Here is a 22,244-nt window from a genome sequence, read left to right on the forward strand (position 1 = left end):
CAAGTTTATTTGTGGGTGGGTTGTGAACAGTCCCCAGCTAAATCTATGTAGACATTTCTGTATAAAACTCTACGGGGGGGTTTTGCTAACAGGAAAAGAAATAGAAGAAGCAATGAAGGCAGATGAAGCTGGAGATGTCTCTCCACTCTTCAACTTGGTTAATGAAAGAAGATTGGAAATTGTACATGTGGTATTTTGACAGTGTTGTGCAGTTCTGGTGCTGGACCACCTTAAACCACAGTGCTAATGTCTTCTTCAGCTAAGCTTATTATGATCACACTTTAAATCCTGAGAAACCGTGCAGGGTTGTATGAAACAAACAAACGAAAAATTGCCGGTCCTGTGACAACTGCCTATCTACCTCTGAGGAAAAATCTTGAAACTTCATTAAGAAGTTATTTACCCCAACATGTTAACTATCGTACTTTCTTGCCTTTTGCCAGTAATAAATCATCTACTTAGAGATTCGTTCTTGTAGTTAAACAACTTGTAAGCATGGCCAGAATATGCACTGCTGCTTTTGCTTGCACCACATCTTCAAAATTCAGCACCCTGTCTATCCTAAAACATCAGGAGAAACACTTCTTGCTAATACACCTGGATTTGTGTCGCAGCAATAATCAGCAGCCTGTCATTATCAGAGTCTGGTAGGCCAGCACTGTGGTGTCAGGCAAGTTACAATATGTTTACGTGTACACACATTAAAGTACTGATTGCAGTGCAAAGGAACCAGTCTGACTGCATTGAAGCAAGCGTCTCCCTTTTAATCCAGTCAGAGCTCACGGACTGAAAAGTCTGCTTCAGCCTCTGAGGCAACTGGAGTGGGGGATGGAAGCAGAGCTAGCTGGAGCAGATCTCTGATGAGAAAGGGTCTGTTTCTTCTTTAGGTGGGTTGTGTTTCAATGCTTTAGTTGTGCTGAGGTAGAACAGCCACTTGTACCAGTCAGGCTTATTTAGCAGAGGGAAGGGTTAGTGTTCCTACTAGGCAACACAAACTACCATCAGTCTGGGGCTTCTTTGGGCTCCATTTAAGAAAATGAGCAAACAAAGCTTGAATAAACAAGCAAAGTAAAGCCTCTTTTGCATGCCTAGTGTCTTTTTGGTTTAGTATCCAATTGTTGGTGCTGCTAGCTAGGTTGAGTGCTTCTGAGATCACCGATGGATGCAAATACAAATAAAGTCAGAGTTATCCTTAGGATAGAGAACACAAGAGAAAAGGAAGAAGGGCTGACAGCCTTCAAAATGACATACTAAACTCTCCAGCAGCTGGTTCTTGCTGTGCAAGTTTTGCCAGTGAAAACTACCTTTTGAAGTAAGTGGTGTTTGGATCTCTCTGTGCTGGGTCTGGAGGCAGCCAGCTTGTCTGCTCTGATGGAAAGGCAAGCACCATCATCCATTAGGCTTAATGATAAGAACCTGTTTGCTGGACTCTTGTTTTATGAGTAGAAACTTCATGGGATGGTCAGAGCTAGCAGTGAGCTAGGCAAATCAAAGGCATCCATCACAGGCAAATATTTGTTAGCCTCTGTAGTGGTACATGAGAGATTGACTTGATCAGCACGATGCCCCATTGACCCTCTCAGCTGAATGTCCAGGTCTCCATTTACACATAGGTCAACTGTCAGAGCCCTTCTCTGCAAGTGTCAAGTCTATCCCCCAAGGTCTGTAGTGAGAGGCCTTAGCTACTCTACCAGCATACCCCCGAGCTAAGCGAAGAGTACCAGCACTTGTATGCATGTGTATACCAGCCGCAGGGAAGATAAATGGCTTATTGTGCTCATACTGAAGGTCAGTGGGTCAAATACTGAGTAGCGTCTGTCTTGCAATCTGTGCCTAAATTATAGGAAACATTTACATGTGCTTAAATCCAACCCCAAACACTAAAGAGCTTAAGAACACTCTTACATTGAGCACATTCCTGAGTATTTGCACAAATAGGAAAAATACCAAGCGTTGAAAACATAATGTCCAAAATGTGTTCATGTCTTGGGTTTGTTGTAGGAAGTTAGCTGAGCCTGTGTGGTATTTCCAGCCAAACGAGCTGTGAGTAAGGAATATAGCTTACCTGGGGCCAAATCCTGCCTCCCATTAGTAAGAGTCTCTCTTCAGTGGTGTTGATTTTATTTTTTTTTGACTGAGTAGGGAATACAATATTCATCCAAAGGTTATTATGCAGTATTTTACACCTTTTTAAAATAAACTTCTCCATCACCTTTTTTGATATACTCTAGTTAAATCATTGGTACACAGAGAAATGGGTGGAATAAAATTCGGGCATCAATTAAGATCTTATGTTCTAACCTATAAAAATGAGGTGAAGTATCTGAGCTGGAATGTAGAATCTGGAGAAAGTAGTAAGGTAGTTTCCGGTGCTATTTTTGTATTTCCTGAGGCTTGTGTCATTATGTGCTGCCTTATTACTATTCTCTTATATAAGATATGAAAATAACAGAGGGAAATTGCTTTTCCATTCTATTTCCTGAAGTCTAAAACACACCATTATTTCATCTTACATTCAGATATCTCTGATATTTAAATGCTGAAGATCCATATTAGTTGGATGCTTCATAACGTATGTCCATGTTCCTGAGACTTTGGTTTATGTTTGGAGTTCCTTTGGAATATTTCTCTCCTTTCCTTTGCTCCTTTGTTGTTTCTCTTGTTTATTCCAGTTAAAAGTATTTTTCTTTCTGCAACTACCTTGTGTGTTTTTTGTTTTGTTTTGTTTTAATTGTTTTTTTGTCTCTGAATGCTGAATCTTGCTCAGATTAGTCTGTGACAAATTGGTCAGGTAGTGAAGCCCAGTGTAGTACAGTAGAAGCAAACCTATTGTGGTTTTGCAAGTGTTTTAGCCACACTGTAGTATGTGGAACTGTTAGAATGGTAACACAGTAGCTCTTAAAAATTCTTTATTTTATTGAGTGTAGTAGCACAACCCATTTGGGTTTGATTTGGGTCAGTTTTTTGAAGGACAAATGTCTAACTTTAGTCACAGTTAGTTCCTTCAACTATTACTAGGTCTTAGTATTGTTAGTGATATACTGTGGATGTTTTCTTTGTATTTTGACAGGTATACAACATGTTTCAACATCAAAGTCTTGGAATTAAAGTCAGCATCCGAGTGACCAAACTAGTCCTGCTTCACAACCGTCCTGTGAGTTCTAACTCATTTTTACTCTGCTGCTATAATTGTCCTGTGGTCGTCCCACAGGCAGAGCAGGATCCCGGTGCTGGGGTGGGAGGGGGAAGTGGGGCATGTCTGGCCACATGATCACAAAATGTAAGTACTGCCTGCCACACTTCACTAGGCAGTATTAAAGGTGGAAAGTATAGGGAACTGTGGGAGTGAAAAGAGCTACAGTTCTTTTATTTATCCTTCCTGGTAAATCTTTGTCTGCTTGTAGTTGCAAACCAGTCTCAGAAGTTAACTGGTAACAACGATTAAACATTATATGGCTCTGGTATCAAATACATAAATTCCAGATATATGAGACTTTTAAATGTAGTGATATATTAGAAGCTTATGACTACTGCCAGCTGATGGAATTTGTTCTGTAGATCAAATGACAGAAGTCAGTGTGGATTCCAAAGTCCCTAGTTCACCTGCCCAGATGAAGCTGGTTTCACACTTTGCTCATTCTATGATATCTACATCTTTGAGCCTCTGATTTTTTCATCAGAGTCTTTACGTAAAGACTGTGAATGATATTTCTTCTTTCGTATCTCTTTTTTTTCCCAAAAGGCAAAGTTGTCTATCGGGCATCACGGAGAGAGGTCTCTGGAGAGCTTTTGTCAATGGCAAAATGAAGAATATGGTGGGGCAAAATACCTTGGTAACAACCAGGTTCCTGGCGCGAGGGATGACACCCCTCCTGTGGATGCTGCTGTTTTTGTAACCAGGTATAGTAAGGTCTAGTTTAACAGTTTACTCAACCAATAATGGCCCATAGTCAATGATGGGTTTATCTGGTCTAGTGGTAATCTAAGAAAAAGATCTGTTGATGATGATACATTTGCTACCTTCGTGCTGTTCAGATGGTTCAAATGCCTCAGATGAAAGGGATTTGTCTTGTTTCTATGTGTACTTAACAAGTTTATGCAGAAGCATCTCTCCCCTTGAACCAGAGTGATGTCATAGTCATGGTGATTATGGCTTCTTGTAGTCAGGATACAGGCCAGACATGGCTATAGCACAGGTGATACCTTTTTTCTCACACCAGCTGGTGTAAGTGGAAAAAATAGGTGAGGTTTTGGAGCACAAGCCCTTCTTCCTAGGAGAAAGAAGCTGTGGAGTTGAGAACACAGCTGAAAACAATTGCTCTGTGTGTAATTAGGTATGAATCAACCAAACAGTCTGAGAGGAGCAGACAGTGTGTCAGTAGCGGGGAGGTGGTGAGGGATTTATCTCCTAAAGAAAGAGAGAGATGAATACTATAAACTAAATTAATTTTCTCCCTCTTTGCCCTGAGAAATAACTGCTTTAACACCCCTCTTCTATCACAACTGAGATAGGGGATCCATGTCATTCTTCATTTGTTTGTATGTTTGAAAACTGCTGCATTTATTTCAGACGTGAAATAATCTGTGTATGAATACTTGAGCAAAATTCCTTGCAGCCTGCAGCTCTGTACCTACTGATGTATCAAACACATCAGGGTATGGCCCAGATAAAGTAAGCAAAAAGGATGCTGTCCCTATTAACCTGTAGTCTTTTTTCCTCTAACTTCACTACAGGAGCTCAACCTCACAATACAATGCAAGTCCCACGTTCCTCACAGTTACCATAAATTTTGAGTAGCAAATCCATGGTCTTTTAAGTTGACTGCATACTTTAAGATGTAAATGAAGAAAGCATTGTTATAGAAATGATCTCTGAATAATTAAAGAGAGCACAAAAATGTAGTGTAAGATGGATGCTGTATGTGCTAGAAAAACACTACTTCCTACCCTCTTCTTCCCCAATTTGAGATAGGAAATATCTGTACTGCAGTTCAGTATTACTCACTTCTTTCACCTTTTTTTCTCTGTCAACAACGTAAGTAGAAATACATGTTTTTGCATAAACCGCCATTCTGATTGTAATACTCTGTTGTGTTAATAGTCACGTGGCAAACTATCCATGGGATTTTGGTGGGTGTTCAGTAAAATAGCTGGAGAGCAGGGCATGGGGCCAGCAAAGTTCCTAAGAATGCACCTTCACAGACATGTGTGCAGTTCCCCTAAATCCTTCTCTCTCCTCTGTATTCAGTGTAGTCCAACCAAGCACTTAAGCAGATATTTAACATTTTAGACAGGGTGAATAGTTCCTTTGAAGTCAATGGGCTGCACATCCTGGTTATAGTTAAGCATGTGCTTCATTGGATCAGGGCCTAAATAAATAACTAACATTTTTGTTAAACTCTTCTGGGCATCCAATTGTCCTGCATGACAAGTGAGGCATACAGAATCACTTCTGATGGGCTCTAAGCACAGGGCAGAGGGAATGAGCAGAGCATTTCATCTGTGCAGTCTCTCTGCAGCTTATAAAACTGAACGCATAATGTCAGACTAAATGAGTTAGACTCAGGCATCTGAGGAAGAATTGTTCAATAGATTTGCAGGGGTTTTGCAGTCAGAATAGCTGGAGACGTACAGGTTTGGTTGGGTTAGAAACTAGATTCAGATTTTGTGAGAAAGTTCAGGCCAGGGAACACATTGCAGTGCATAAGAGCAGCATTTTTCCTGTTTGATAAGCCAGCAGTGTGTACTTGTAGTCTTTTTCCTTCCTTCTTGCTGTGTCTTGTCATCCTTAACCCATCCTGCTTCTGCTGCACAGAGGATGCCGCATTGCTTGGAAGTCTCCTGGCCCAGCAGCCCAATTCCTGCGTCAGGGAAATGAGGTTTTCTACTCTTGGCTTTGGAAGTGTTTGTGTGTGTGTGTCCCTGGACCCTCCCCAGACTGTACAGATGGACCAGTGGTAGAGGATATGGGAGCAATAGCATGTCCAGCACAAGCAATTGCGCCAGAAAAAGCAGAAGCTGAATTTTCAGCAGCTGCAGCTGCTTTAGGACTAGAAACAGATTCTTTGGGGTCAACCTCTGAAGAAATCCCTCTGGTTCCAATCTGGCTGTGTTCATTTGAAACACCAAGGCACACTTGCCTTTTGAAACTTCACCTCTAACTGTTGTTCCCCATATACTAATTTGTACGCAAAAGTAGATTACCTCGGTGGCAAATACCCTTCCTGTAGGATTTTAATAGTGTCCACCTGATTGAGTTCCAGGTAAGAGGCATACTATGTCTGTGAAATAAGATGTACCATTGTCCAGCTCAGTAAATAAATCAGACAGTGGGAATAATCTGTTATAGCCCTGAAGGTCTGAGTATAGCAGCCTCTATAATCATCAGACTTTTCTTGTTCATATTCTGTTTTTGAACTTGCAGAAATTCAGGTCTCTGGCATCTATGGATAATGTACTTCATATTTTAATGGGCAACTGACCAAAATAACTTCTGTCTGCAGAATCTGTAATCTTAGTGATCTTAGAAGCATGTCTCATTTGAAACACATTCCCCCTCTCAATCTTTTGTCTTTTGCATTCCCTAGGAAATCTTCAGACATACTGATGGTCTCCCTACCTCCTGGCTGTAGGTGTTTGCATCACTTATTAGACTATAGGTGATGTGATAGCAGAGCGAAGAATGACACAACACTAATAGGAGCAGAATTCAGAGCTGTCATTGAGCAAAGACTTGTTTTTTTCCTGGCGTACTGATGTAGTTATTCCATTTGCAGGCTGCTCCTCCCTTCCACATTTCTCTAGCCCTTTGCCTTCCCATTAAATGGGCAAATGAAGCAATTCAATGTGCATTGAGGAAACTGGGTGCACAGTGCTACTAAATGTATATATGGATGTGGAAAGGTTTCTTTTGGTAGGTTTTTGTCTGCACCAGTTTCTTCTGTCCTTTAGCTTTATGACCCTGCAGGGTTAAACTGGTCAAAAGATGTCATTTGAAGGATGCTGGGAAGTGATCATTGAACAGAATGCTTCCTATTCATGTTGCACAGTTCAACTACTGTCCTTCTTTCTTACAGGAAGGACTTGAATTGCAGAGTTTAGCTTAGCACAGTTAGGTATTTTTTTCCAGTTCGTGTGAGCCAGATGGAAGAGTGACTGTAGGAGGAGTTCTGAACTGCTCTTTTCTGGCTATTTTTATTGAACAAAACAACTGACTTGTTGTCATTTTTTAAGAATAATTGTTTAAGTCTGCTAATGGAAACACTCTACACGGCACCACAAGTGATAATGACCGAGAATTTCGCGGGTCCCTAGAAGATGAGAACATATGTCCTGCTTGGTTCAGCCAGTGGCTAAAAGTGGAGTAAAATTGCTTCACAGCTACAGGGTGTGATTTCAGTCTATTATCCAAGACTTAGTGTGATAAGGTCAGATCTTGGATTTGAACTGCAGCTCCTGGAGTAAGAGTTTTATTCCAACATAGATCTATAAAAGAGTCTGCTAACAAAACTATGTCTCTGTGATAACAGACCTCTGCACATGCAATGAATATTAAGATATCTTTTTTATATCCTTGGAGTATCATTATAGTATCATTCATTTCAAGCTCTCACTTCAAAAATAGAGATGCAGTCAAGCTCAAAAATGTGCCAGAGACCTGTGATTGAAACCTTTTTAAAAGCAGATCCTTTTCAGAGCCTTGATGGGTCCATCTTACCTCACTGGTGTGACTGATCCACAGGTGAGACAGATCTTTCCAAATGACTTTTGAGTCTTTGGGTCCCCTCTGATTGCTAGGAAAGGACTGTAGGAGTTTCAGTATACCGCTTTTGTGATGGGGTGACTGCATACCTTTGGAAGAAGACTGAGACCCGCCAAATTAATCTGTGACTAAAGGTTTGGATGTGCTGTTTGGCGACAGAGTTTTGGGGTAAAACGTTTATAATAGGTCTGGATGATTTAAAGCCTAGCGTTTTGGTACAAGATTTTTGAATAAAAGGATGGTGTCTCTTGGACTTCTGTTTATGACAGTTTAAAGGATGGGCTGAGGAGGTTTCATACCTGCAGGCCCGCATGCAGTGAATTGGGCAGCTGCGTTCCGTTCTTCTTGCTGATCTGTTTCAAGTCCTTCCCTGACCAGACAGCATCATGGCAGTCTCTTTACAGACAAGGATTGTTCTACCTCTGTAGGAGAGTCTGCAAGTTGTGCTGGATCATTTACCCCTCATTTTATGACATGGTGGCAATTTCTGCAGGGAGCTGCCTGAAAGTGACAGACACCTTTCAGTGTAGAACAAATTTGAAGGAGCAAAATTGCTGTGCTTTGTTTGCAGAACTGGCCAGCCCCTGAAGAGAGATGCTTTTCTAGCGATGGCCTCCTGCCATCTACTAATAGTTCAGCTATCTGTTGTCACAAGAAAAGCATCTGTTTGATTTACCAGTTTATATAACATAATAAGTCCTTAAATAAACCTCCATCAAGTTGGCTCTGGGAACTCAAGCAGGCGCGCTTGTGCCAGCTCCGTCAGGAGACTGTCATTAGTCTTCCTTGGAAAGGCTGGAATGCCAAGGTGTCGAGACATGGTAAGGCTGCGGTGAAAAATGAAAGCTGGGGCCAGTGTGTGGTCGTAGCTTCCGATTTTGTTTTGTTCCTGTCTGATTTTTTAACTCTTTGATGGTTGTTATGGTTTTTCTGTATTGAAGCATTGTTAGTTTTCAATGTCTGCTTAACAAGAGCTGGTAATAGCTGTTGTTTGTCTCCTTCCAAGCCCTTGAGAACTTCATTTGTGACTTTCAAAGGAGCTTGGTCTGAAGGTTTTGGGTTGATCAGCCACAGTCCTGGGCCTTAAATCCCTTTTCCTATACACCCTAGTTTCATTTTTTTTTTCAAGAAAAAAGTATTTTTAATCTTTCTCTGTATTTATCTTTCTCTAAGTATTTTCAAAGTATCATCTTTCTCTAAGTATTTTTAATCTTACCCTTGCCAAACTGTTAAACTCAAAATCCCACCAGGGACTCAGGCATTTCAAATGACACACTCCAAATGTACTAATATGACTCTCTCACTAGCCTCCCCACAGGGTGAGGAAAGCCATAATGTTAGAGGTTATGGTTCCTCAGCTTCCCTTGGGTTAAGGAACTTCTGAAATGTTTTAGCACATGTGATGCTTTTCTCCAGCTCCTCTTCATACTGGAATCCACTGCAAAGCAGGTCTGGTGAAGATAGCTCCTAAAAGTTTAGGTCTAAGTGCTTACTGAAATGTATTCAAACCATTAATTTAGTTGTAAAATACTTTTCCTCCCACACTTGTTTTTCTGTCATGAGGAATCTCATTTACAAAATCTTCTCACATGAAGTGTCATCACTTAGATGGTGAGCTTCAAGGCTTTTTATTCTGTTTCTGTTTAATACAGCCCCATGGATCCCTGGTTGATTTGTGGGTGCCAGTGGCATATGTAGTATCTCTTCCTGCCTTGATGAGATCTGGGGATACTGGATGAGATGTGGGGAAGTAACAGAGACCAAATGAAGTCTCTTGAATCCCTCTGTGTTGGATTCAAATCATAAAATGGCAAATCGGACTGTAATAAGTTTAGCTGAAGCCAATTCACCTAACAATTGCCTGGCAAATCCTGAAATTCTCTGTCTTCTTCCTTGTCAACATCTGTCTTTCTCTGTTTAATCCTGCTTGTTTCTTGTCCTTTTCTATTCTAGAGGAAGAAGAAAAATACCTGAAGAACTGAGAATTTCTGGGTATACATGGTCAGTTCTCTGTCTCCAGGCAGCGTCCCCACATATCTCCTCCTCCCACCTTTGATGATGCTGTTGCATCGCAGGGTGTCTGCTCCTTCTTGTTACAGTTCTGTTGTGAAAATAAGAGGTTTAGTTTTAATCCAGTTGCTGAAAAAGTCTGATATCATAGAGTGAGGCAATACTGTTTTACATGCTAAATCTTAAGTCTGTTAAATTGGACTATAGTATATAGAGGTGATTCACGTAATTGCTTGTACTCTTGCAGTAGCAATCAATGCTACTATCTGTGTTATCATTGTGTAGACTGCACAGCAGCTTTAAAAAAGAATGAAACCTCAACACCCATGATATGAGTCATGCATCACTGCTTTTTGCCAGTCTGGAGGCACAGGATACATTTCACTTCTGTTCTGTTTTTCTTTCTAGGACAGATTTCTGCGTACACAAAGATGAGCCTTGTGACACTGTGGGTAAGTCAAAGAGGCAGGGGAGGGTATTTTGTTAGCCAAGTCTATGCTAAGAGGAGCTTTCTGGGCAATCTTTCATTCTTTTGTTTGCTGTAATGGTGCTTTTGCTATTCTGTATACCTCTGTGGTGCAAATACGGATCAGTTGAGCAGGGTATGAACTATAAATAAGCCATTAAATATTAACCCCTTCTAAGCACCGGAGGTCTCTGAGTTCAGGAAGTAATCTTAAGTATTTCTACTTCTTTGGAGTGGATGTGGAATTAGATAATTGCAGATTAAGAAACTGTCTTTTGGTGTGTCTGTATAGTGCTCCTTTCAGTGCTCTCTCACCTAAAACAAGAATTTGCTAACTACTGAATGTATTTCCCATTGTAAGAACCTGTGGAACACTCCCAGATCAAACTGGCACTTAGACATCGGAGAAGAATACCTCATTGTAGGAAAGCCAAGTTAAATCTTCTTTTCTGCCTCCTACTCCTCCTACTTCCTAACTGCCTTTAATCTTATCCAAACCCTGGATACACAGGGTCCTTACATCCCACACATTAAATACTTCATTTATTTATTTATTTATTTAACTTAAGTAGCAGTAACTTTCACTGTATCTGTTCTGGTATTCTTTTTTTTTAGTCACCACAGTAGCAGCAGTGTTTGGAGGCATAGTTCAACATCCTCTCTACAATGCTTGCATGATTTTTTTTAGACTTGCCTCAAAGTCAAGTGGCTCCTTATCCTGCATTCTATGTAAACTTGAAATAGATCCTGATTTTCAGCTGATCTTACACTCCAGATACTCGCAGACGAGGGGTTGCTGTACTGACAGTAGTGGGTGATGAAGAGCATGGGGGAAAGTGCTTTCAGCCGGAGCTCTGAATCTACCTGCGGAAGTCTCATCTCAGAATGCAGGCCCTTCCCTCTCTGTGTTGTGGAGACTGATCAGGTGAAAGAAGGAAATACAGAACTGAAAAATATATGCATTTTCTTTTCAAACATGAGCAAGGACTGGCCTCTAGGTCCAAGTTTCTTTCCAGTTGGAATCCCTCACAATGCATTTACTCTGTGTCCAATGGAAAACACTCTTCCACTGAGGAAGGTTTTTATACTGTGTACCTGCGTCTGGAGATGGCGGTGGTAAGATACAATAAAGAAGTTAAAAAAACCAAACCAAAACAAAAAAAACAAACTAACCACACCAGAACCAGACACATGCTGACTAAGGTCAGAGCTCTTTCGATGTTTAAAGACAGTATTGTTGAAGATCTCTATTCAGGGAATTATATTAGCATAGACAGCATGACTAAGGGAATATTTTAATGACTTCTTTTCTGTTCTTACAATACCCAAGTACCCTCCTGTGCTGTGACTTGCTGGAGGCTGTGCCTGCAGTGGAGAAAGTGGAAGATAAGAGCAATACAGATTAAACTCATTTGTTACTCTTTCCAGCATAGTTTTTCCAAGATACTTAGAAGGTGAATGCTCCTGGGACAAAACCAGTCTGGCCTCTTTGCTCTCTTCAATCCAACTTTTCCTTCCTTCTCCCCTGACAGTTTCATTATGTGACAGCAAAGCACTAGCATCTCCGCTTACACATTTTCTATGTCCCACTGTTTCTGTTGTCTGAACCCAGAGGCAGTGTGCCTTATCCCTGAGTACAGATGAAATTCTCCATCATATGATACCATCTTTTCTTAAATACTGTTGAAATACGGAAATATTTTGATAACAACAATTTTCAAGCATTATTGCCTGTACCCAAATTGGTGAGTTACTGTAGTCCTTTCAGATCATCTACAGTTTAGGCCCTTATCTCTGTGTTGTATATGCTGGCAGCATATTTTGAAAATTTTCTTCAAAACCATAAAATGAGGAACTATTCTGGTAGGCCTGCAATCTGAATGAAGTCTACCCAAGTTATACTGCACTCTGATATCTCATCTGTCCCTGCCTTGAGAAATACTTCTTATGCTTAGTGGCTGGAGGACAATGTGTCTGATGTCCTGAATATATCATATACTTGTGATTTGTATAGAGATCATTGTCTCTGCCTTCTGTGGATGGATATAGCACTGTATGAGCTTCATTCCTGTTTCTCTGCTGAAGGTATTGTATTGGTGATACAACTATGTGATTTTTCTTTACTGGTGAAAGTTAGCCTGGATGTAATCCATTCATATTACAGATGTTAGACCAGAAGGGAATTTGGCCTTGTTGTGTCATTTGCATATGTGTCAAAGCAGAGGAAGAATAAATTAAGGAATATACTTAGGTGGCATGCAACTGGTTTGAGAAAGTGGTTAGTGTTGGTAGTACTAAATTTTAATTGTGCGGAATTCAGTTTTCCTCGTTAGTGAGAACAGCGAAAAATAGGTGTCAGTTGTAGAGAAGCAGGTTTTTAATAGCTACCATTCTGTGCCCTGTATATATATATATATATATATGTATGTATGTATATGCACACACACACACACACACGGGTTATATAAGTAGCAATGTAGCATGGTATTTAGTTGGGCATAATATGAATGCAACAATTGAAGTAGGCTGATGGCCGTTGGTTTACCATACTGGCTTATAAAGAATTATGTTGACATTTCAGCTGTCTCTGTTGGTGCCAGATTCCTATTCCTCGCTCCAGCTCTCAGATAGTCCCCTCCAAATTAGCAAGACTGCCTGCAAAAGCAAGAAGCTAGTCCAAAGAGTGGCATCCAGTTTGGTCTTGATGGTGATGCTGAGATTACAGCACTCCCCGAAGTTCTCTGGAACAGCAACTTGCTTTCGTTTCTTGCCTTATACTTTGCTTTTATAGATGAAGAACATGGTCTCAGCAGATGCATATGTGGTTTTGTACTTTCTTATGGATTAATTTGGCCATTGCAATGTGGTACACTGCCGTCCTGTGAAGGAAGAAACATCTTTCTGGTAAGCAGGCACTCTCCCAAACTAAGGCTACTGCTCTATATAAGGCAGAGAATCTGGACTCTAGACTCCTGATTTCTATTCCCAGCTCTGGCATTGACTCATTGTGTGACATTTGGCAAGTCACTTACATTCTGAATGCTTCTGCCTACCTCTATGAAATGAGGATTTTGAGTGCAAAGCTACAGGAGATTGCATGGCTTAAGAAGTTCTCATAGAGCAGTGTTATATCCTTGAGTACATGATGCAATACAAGTCCAGAATCTAATGTTGCTTAGTCATGTTTAAGAGACTGTAAAGAGTCTATTAGATTATGTGTAGTGAAGTAAGACGACTCAGAGTGCTGTAGGTAACGGGTCTTTTAGTGATAGTGCCTTGATTTTCTTTACATTGTGAGAAATATGGAAGCCAAACTTTCCCTGGTGGAAGTATTGAGGCCCAGCTGTTGTTCGGAAGTGGGATTATGAAGTTTAAATGGCTTATAAGAGGTGTTCATTTGTGCTCAAAAAGATCCATATTGAAAAACCTGTCTGGAATCTTTGCCTGCCATGCAGACACAGAGAGAAAACAGCAGCAGGAGGTTTGTATTTATATTCTGGCAGGGGCCCCTCACTGAAACCAGTTGCTCTGGGGACTTGGTTCAGATTTTCTTGGCCCAGCTGCCAAGGTAGTGTGGAAGGTTACATAATGGCTGAAACAAGCTCAAAAATGGTGAAAATATGTAGGTATGTCTTTGTGGGGTACCCCACTGACTGCATCAAGAAACAGAACCACATTTGTTTAACAAATAACTTGTTAATGCTCATTGCCCCACTTAGTTCTCTAAATTAGCCCTAAGAACAAATGAATTCAAAAGGAGATGGACAGGAGGAAAACAACATGCCTGCGTGTAATACGTTTGCAACAATTGTGTTTCAACAGCCTCAGTTGTGGGACCTGCGATTTGAGCAGGGAAGGTTCGCTTTGTGTGACATAGCCATGTCGCACACCAGTCAAAAAATCTGCAGCCTGCTGCTGCTTCAGACTCATCTCTCGCGATGTGACTCGAACCAGATCTGCCGTTTCCTGCAGAAAAATCTTTGTTCCAATTGAGCTGCCTCTAAGCCAGCCAAATTGAGAGTTTAATGTCTAGCTATTAATATCAGGCTGCAGCTTGGAGCCTTGCACGTTGTCAGAATCCAACCTTTCTGTGACATAAGCAGATTGAGAATGCCCCTTTCGTTCAGTATTTCCACTGGTAGTGCCAAATAAGCAGCTTTACGGTTAGTTAGGAATGATCCTGCATATTTCAAGGCAAAACTTGGCCTCCATTCCTTAGTGTACATGTTACCCCAGATCCAAGCTGAAGCTTCCCTGTATTCAGCTAATAATAAAAGTGGGGGCAGTGTGGAATTGGGAAATGGAAAATGAGAATGTGTCTTAAATATCCTTAAATTGCCCTGGTTAAAAATGTCTTTACCTCTGCTGCAGTCACATGTGCTTTTCTGTGGCTTGATGTCGGGGAAAAGAAAGCAGAGTATGGTGTATATACTGCAGATGGGCAGGTTTAGTTGAAGGAATAGCTGCTTGCAGAAAACCAAGCATCAGAGCAGAGGTGATTGAGAAACATTGTTTTCCAGACTGTTTCTGCAAGTGAATCAATGTTTTGTGAAAAACATTCCCATCTCCTGGCTGGCTTTAATTAAAGGGCTCAAAGATAACTTGCTGAGAGTCCTGAAGATTTTAAATCCTTCCATAATTTGTGTCCTTTTTTTTGAGTCTTCCAAACACTGCTATGTGAATGGGGAAATCGGGTTTGGGTTTTGCCACTGTGCTGCTGAGTGACTGCACAGGTGACATCCTTCTGCTGTACCAGTGTGTTCGTATCTTAGTCCTTTCCTTCTTTTAAAAGTGTGTAGAGAGCTATGACTGACAAGTGCTGTCATAAAGAGCTGTATACTATGGGGCTAGTAGCCAGTTTCTCTCCCTTTGTAGCTATACCCTGCTTTCTTCTTACGAGTTTATCTTAGTAAAGTGTTTCAAAATACACCCAGGTTTTGCAAATGAGACATTTGCTCTATGTTTCCAAGTAGAGTTCATCCTTTTTTTATTCCATGTAAGTCACCTGAATAATGGACTGCACATTTTTACCTTTTCCTTGGCCGTTCCCTTGTGCAGTCGGGTGGCCTCCTGTCCACAGCAAGTAACGGTTCTGGTCGGTCCTGCCTATACGGTGTATTGTTCATTTAAATCTTCCTCCCTATGTAATACTGATTCCAGTGCCCTAACAGTGTCACAACAGAGGATTAATCCCCAAGGAAAGGGAAAAGACTAGCTGGTTTGCTGTGAGTGGAAAAGAAAAGGAATTCTCACGTTAAAAACATTTTCCATAGTGGTTCATGTTGAATGTTTCTGTATATTCCAGGGCGGGTTTTTATTTGATGCCAGAATAAATAGAAATACCTGCTGCTTAAAACAATTCATTAGAGAAGCAGTGCCTGGCTTTAGCAAAAGCCTTGCTGGGACTGTCCTTTAGACCAAAATCAAACACAGTTTAATACATTAAAGTGAACATACTATAGGTTAAAATATCCCTTAAAGAAACACTGTCAAGTTGATTTGGTGTTTGTGAGAGAAAGAGACCTCGCAGTGTTGCAAATTTGTATGTCACTTGAGGCTGTGTAGGGCAATGGAGAGTCAGACTGCTGGCTTTATGAAACCAAAGGGAGCCATGGTACAGCGCAGTGGAAGACTTTTTCCCTTGCCTTTTGGTTGCTAGGGAATAAATGCTCAGCTGCACAACCCAGACAGTGCAGAAGTGTGCTATTGGGCATATTCATCACTACCATCTCTGAGACCCCACCCTACCCACAACCGCCTTCCAATTTCTTTTCACCAGCTAGCAATCTCTTCTCTTCCAAATTCCCACTAAAAATTTGTGTGCCAAGTGAGTGTAATACAAGATTGCATAAATTTTAATAGAAGCCCTGGGATGAGCACAGCCACTCAAGTAATCAGAAATTCCTGCTAAAAAGCTCTTCCTCACTTCAGTGTCCTGTGTGCGCTTTTCCTTCTTTCTTGTTTTGGGGACATGGCTTCAGCCAGGCTGCTTCACATGTATACAGTTGTTCGCAGGCTCACAGCTAGACCAGAGGAAAATCCTGCTTACACTGGACTCGGTGAGAGTTTGTTAGTGATTTCAGTGGGGCCAGGATCCTGGTCCTGTTCTTACATGTTGTCTGAGACATGCAACCCTCCTTTGGGCCCCCGTCAAAAAACTGGCTGGCTTTTTTTCTAGAGAGACTAGTTGGTTTGGGATACCTGTGACATCTTGGAAAGCTTGATATCCTGAGGATGGTCCTTTGTACTTTCTGAAAATCAGTTGACATGTCTATTAAGCTGTCTATCTGAGCATTCAAAATCACGTAAATATTAAAAAAACTTGCGAAGAAATAATAGTCTGTGATAGCCAGAAAATGAAACCCAGTGGAAACCAGAGGGAAGCTGACCAGTCTGCTTCTGTAAAACAGAAAATACGAAGACCATATATGCACAGTCTATAAAAAAAATCCAGTCTGTAAAAAATAAAAAAGCTGAACATATCAGTTTTAACAGACTACATATTTATTGTTAAATACATCAACTTTCTCATTGATTTGTGTGAAAACTTAAAATGTGTGTAATCTAACTGGTTGAGTGAAGTGCTGATATTATTTTATAGAGACTTATTTTCTGATTTTATTGTTAGAGAAAGTAAGGCATTTGAATTTAATTTGCCTTTGGGTTTGTTTTGCAGCTCAGTAGTCTTGTTTGTCTTTATTCATTCCATATACTAAAGACAGTGGTGGATTCTTGGTCTCCTTAGCTGAAAAATTACTTTCTGAAAGAGTCGCCGTAGCCAAACACAAGATACCGTCGTTATTTTGGAGCTTATATGGTCCCCTTGCAAGGTCTTTTTGTAGAAAAGAGGTGGTTGATCAGTCTGTTCTGTTCTTAAAATTTATTAATCTGTGAGTGCTATTGACTGAATTTCTAGTTATCTCAACTTTTTTCTTCTCTCTTTTGTTTCATGTCTTGGGGGCAAGAATTAACTTGTGTAATTAAAATAAATGAAAGCGTTTAGTAGAGGGAGGGTTAGTGACAGATTTTCTGTACATTTGTCATTGTTCCCTCTTCCATGTGTTTCCAGTCCCTTGCTCTGAAGTATCACAGACCCTCAGTTGCTCTCACGATTAACCCCCTTCCCTTGCCTTTTTGCCAAGGGTCTCTTTCTCCTTGGTGGTAGTTCAGAGCTTTTAGAAGCTCTTGCTCAGTTTTGTTCCTTCATCTTCTCTTTGTTCAGCTGGGCCTGGACACCAAGAGGCTGCTCTCCCTGGAGAGGCCTGGATGGTCTGTCTTCCATCACGCTAACCACATGGCTTGCCCACTGAGGTCATGGAATTTCCCTACGTTTGCTACGCTTTGTTCTTCGTAAACCTCCAGCAGTTCCTTATTAGTTCTTCTCCATACATCATTCTCCTTTTGTAGCCCCAAAATGTGTTTCAAGCACTTTTATTTTCCAATTATGTATCTGTCTTCTTAGCAAGCACCCATCCCACAAGATAAAACAATAGGCCTCACAGTGGTGGTGTATGTTTGAAGCTAGCTTGTTCTCTCCATGATTTGGACCTAAATACTGTCAGCGGGGAGGAATAACACACTTCCTGCTCTGTACCTGGCCTTTCATTTCCTCCACCATCAAACTGCTATGGGTAATTAATGCTCATAGATAGTTGAGCTGCCTTGCTGAAATGCATACATAGTCTTTGTCAACTGTAAGGCAGCATGTCCAAAATCTTCTCATCAGATTACCACCCTGCTCTTGTTTGTTAGCCTGTCTTAAGTCTTTGCTGATCTTAAGTCTTGCTTTTCTTGCTGCTCGCTCAAACGCTCCTGTCAGGCCTTATGGCAGAGCTTTTGTCTTCCTTATTGTGACTCGCCCCAAAGTTGGTGCAGGATGTTTAAGCTTATCTTAGCTTGAAAACTTTACCTTCTGCCATGGTTTTATTAATGGTTCATGGTAATGTGTTTTGATAAATACAAGAGAACAACTGTGTAAAATGCTGTGGAAAGGATCCATAGTATTCCTTTACCAGGCAACATATATCTGAGTAAATATCCTTCGGGCCATCACACCTTGTTGTTGTACAAGGTGGGTGCTGATTACTAGTTGAATGAAAGGTATCTTCAGAGAACTCTCTGGCTACAAAAATTGTGTTATGGTACTTTCCCATCAGGCATCTAGGACTCCAAATCCTAACCTGATGCCAAACTGGTGTGTAACTAAGCTGCTTTCTGTTGCCTTTATTAAAAGGAGTATGTCATGAGAGAAAATATTCCCATGACTTTGTTGATATTTATTCTGATGCTCTGACTTTGTTCTTTCATTTCAGCTCCATGTCATAACTCACTTTATGTGCTAAATCATTGTGCAGTTTGACTGGTACGGGTGCAAACATGTACTGCATTCCACTCCAGGGCCATTTATGTCTGTGTGAAATTATATAGACATGTACACAAAGCACCTGGGAATTTCAGTCTCAGAGCTTAAAGGGGAGATACCTGCATAAGATGTTTCCTTCCCCATCTTTTTACCCCTCACCCGCTTCCTACATCTGGGGCTTGGACATACCATCGTTGTGAGGAAAAGGATTCCTCATTACTGTTTTAACTAACAGTTCCCAATGAATTTATGTGATGGTATCCCTCAGAAGCAATTCAGTAAGTTTTCCTGCTAGCGTGGAGTAAAAAACAATCAGAAACATGATTTTTTTAATGTTTCTTTTTCTTTTTTGCAGCAGGCAGTTCTTACATTTTTGGTTCACCTGAATATATTATGCTAGAACTTCTGAATTATAGTTTTATCTCCTAGACAGTTTTCTGCCTTGATTATTTTCTAAATTAGAGATGATCTGTGGGACACTGCCTAAGAACTAAGGCTTTGCTTATGGCTAAATACCATTTAATCACCACTTAAAGAAATCTCTGCTGTTTATCTCTGAAAGTGGTCATTGTGTTTGCAAACAGACAAGCTGAAGGCAGAAGCCTAATTGATGTCCAGCTAAGCACACACTGCCAAACAACTGTCAAGAAAAGCTCTGGAACTGCTCCTTGCTACTGTGTGTGTGAAGCTGAGAAGCCTTTGAGGCAGACATGAGCAGAACAATCTCATTATGTTAGGTCTCTGGACAAACCATTTCTCTCTTTTGGGGTTTATAGTATTTTTGCTGTTGTCTCTCGCCTTATCCATGTAAATGGAGACTTGCAGATTGCAGATTTTGCATGCTTTCTGCACTGCTTCACCAGCTTCACACCCCAGTTCCATCACTTCCTCTTGCTGAGGATTTGTTTCTCTGGGGGATTCTCGCAAGAATGAACATAAAACAAAATCATCTCTTCTGCTTGCATAGTTCATCTTGCTTCCTCCTTTCTCTTTTATAATATAAGGCAGTGGAAAGAGAAAAAATGTTTTCTACAGTGTCAAACCTGCTGTCAGTACCTGCTGTAAATAACCCATCACTATCGTTATCTGTGCTAGAAATGCCAACCCAAGATTCTCTGCAGTAGAAAGCAGGATTTTCTGCTATGACGCGCTTCAGACCAGGTGGACAGGGAAAACATGGGAGTCATAAAAGCATTTGCTCGTTGTTTCTTATCCAAGAGCAGGGAACAGATTTTGCACATCCTGACTTCCAGTCCAGTGCCTTACCCCTTAATTCACAGTGCCCCCCGATAGACCTGTGCCATTAAACAGTACACTGAAGTTTTTTTGCATTTTATTTTATTTGTAAAAACGAATTTCTTGAGAGGAGAAGGAAATGAATTTGTAAATAGGGCTTTTCCTCAGTAAAATTCAAAGCTCTTTACCAAAGAGATCAGAACTGTTATCCCTATTGTGCTGAGTGAGGAAATGAAGCCTAGAGATGTGAAGGGACATGCCAAAGGACAGAGCTGGCTGGGGGCTAAGCCACAGCTCTTGAGTCTCAGTCCAGGCCCCTTTTCTCAGGCCTTCCCAGGGGAAGCTCAGCTTCTTTGGGCAGCAGCCAGTTCTTCAGGTCAGTAAAATAATGATTCAACCCTTCAACAGGCCAGAGGTTTGTGTTTCTTCTTTCCACTGCCTGGGTCTTTCTTTTTACCTCTGTTTACATGTTCCAGCCCTGGTCAGTTTGCTGCAGACTGTAGCCACATATTGTTTAAGAAAGCTGACGCATCTATAATTGAGAAACCTCTGAGGTTTTTCTTCTCCTCCTGTCAGACATAGATGGCTTTTATCCAGTTGACTGCTTTACAGTGCCTTTATCCTTTGCTGGCTTGAAAGCATTTCAGATAGTTTCTATTGTTTTATAGACCCTGTAGCTAAAAACCCAAGCTGTATAAAGACATCTGTACATAGCTGTGCAATAGGCTACAGACATGTAGGGTAATAAGGCATGATTGCATTCATTGTAGCATTTGCTCCACTGGATAATCAAATAGAAGCATTCCAGTTGCACACAGGATATGTAAGAGTAAAGGAAGGAAATGAAGGACAGTTGCCTACTGAACTTTTACATTTCTTTTGTCTTGCAGCTGCCAAGACTAAATGCAATTTTGAGAGCAAGTTTTAAATAACATAGACATGAGATTTTACTAGTGATAACCAAGAAAACAGCACTGGGAAGTGTGCATTAAACTTCCCCCCCGTCCCCATCCCCAAGAAGGAAGCTTGACCTTCACTGATTTTGATTTGTTTTTTGCTTGTTAGTTTTTTTTTTTTTCAACTTTGGTTAACCATCTGGTAACATGATCTAGTATAATACCTAGCCCATTTTGCAGGGTGTCTGGTCCTGGAAGGATTTTGCTACACCAACTGCCTTCAATAGATTGAAAGTCAGTTTAAGTCCTTGGAATGTTGTTGGGTTTTATTTAACAATTCTCCTGCTTCCACTGCCTCAGCACAAGCTCCAAGCCTTTCAGTTGTGATTGTGCTACGCGTAATGCAAATAGGAATTGGGCATGTAACAGGACTTTGCACCACTGAAAATCTTCCCTGTGTTTACCAGCATGCTGAAAATGCAGTAGGAAATGTGCTCCAGGTATGATCCAGTACAAGCTCACTTCATGGCTGTAAATGTTAATGGCAGGTGCTGCGGGAAAGGTGATGAAGTTTTGAGCTGACCCAAGAATGCATAGACCATGGTTTGTCATCATGTGTTAGAGAGAAGCACCTCCACTTTGTTGACAAAATTGGTATTTTACAGGGACATCCCACTTCATGCTTAGATTTGTGCTGTATTCACAGTTCAGCAAAAATTGAGGGGCTAAAGAAGATGACTGCTTCATGGTCTGTGGTGACAGTTGTATTTCAGCATCTAAAAATACAGTCTTGTTTTTAGAGGTTCTGTCCCACACCTGAGTAATGGTTACAATGCAGCAAACTGTAAGTGATAGAATTGTATTTAGTAGTTTCCTGGCTCCAAGCTGATCAGCTGTGACTGTTTTGTGCTATAGCTGTAAATCAAAAAGGGAGTAAATTTTGCCTACTTGGAGGTCTCACCTAGAAGTGATATACCATTAGAAGTGGTATAAATGCTCTGTAGCCCATAGTGGAAGTTAATTTAAACTTTAAATGCAAATTTATCTGGATGCCCTACACCTGAAAAATCATGCCATGTAAATAAAAATCCAACATATTTCAGTGTGCTTCTTTTTAATCCTTTATATTTGACTGTTGGACAAGAATTCTGTATGTCAACACTGTGAATCCTGCGGTTTATTAAATGGTAGATGGTAAAAAGTGAGTGATCAGGGAGCTAGACTTCCTTTAGTAGTTGTTGCTTGTAGAAGTGGAAAAGACCTCTCAAGAAGCACTTAGGAAGTTGAGAAAGAGGGTGAAGCAGTTACAGGCAACTAAGATGATTTACCATATAATTTTGCATTAACATGTAGGATTGTGAACCGTGGCAGCTCATGGAGATGCAGGATGCATTACAGGGATGGCAAATGTCAGGGCCCTGATTGCTTCCCCAGCCCTCCTGGGAATTTGGCGGCCTGGGCCAACTTAGGTAGGTAGTCATTCAGGTGCCTAGCTTTGAGGGAAGTAGCTCA

At 40.9% G+C, this 22,244-nt stretch overlaps 1 protein-coding gene across 1 annotated transcript in view; it reads left to right on the forward strand.

Annotated features, from left to right (window-relative positions):
* Positions 1 to 22,244, forward strand: part of ADAMTS17 (ADAM metallopeptidase with thrombospondin type 1 motif, 17) — a 181,495-nt gene that overhangs the window by 23,547 nt on the left and 135,704 nt on the right. Inside the window, exons 3-5 of the mRNA XM_009695531.1 lie at positions 3,071 to 3,154; positions 3,743 to 3,900; positions 10,181 to 10,224. Of these exons, the coding sequence (XP_009693833.1) occupies positions 3,071 to 3,154; positions 3,743 to 3,900; positions 10,181 to 10,224 (286 nt within the window). The remainder of the gene's footprint in view (positions 1 to 3,070; positions 3,155 to 3,742; positions 3,901 to 10,180; positions 10,225 to 22,244) is intronic.

The sequence above is a fragment of the Cariama cristata genome, unplaced genomic scaffold (genome assembly GCF_000690535.1).
Source record: "Cariama cristata isolate BGI_N322 unplaced genomic scaffold, ASM69053v1 scaffold3292, whole genome shotgun sequence".
NCBI lineage: Eukaryota > Metazoa > Chordata > Aves > Cariamiformes > Cariamidae > Cariama > Cariama cristata.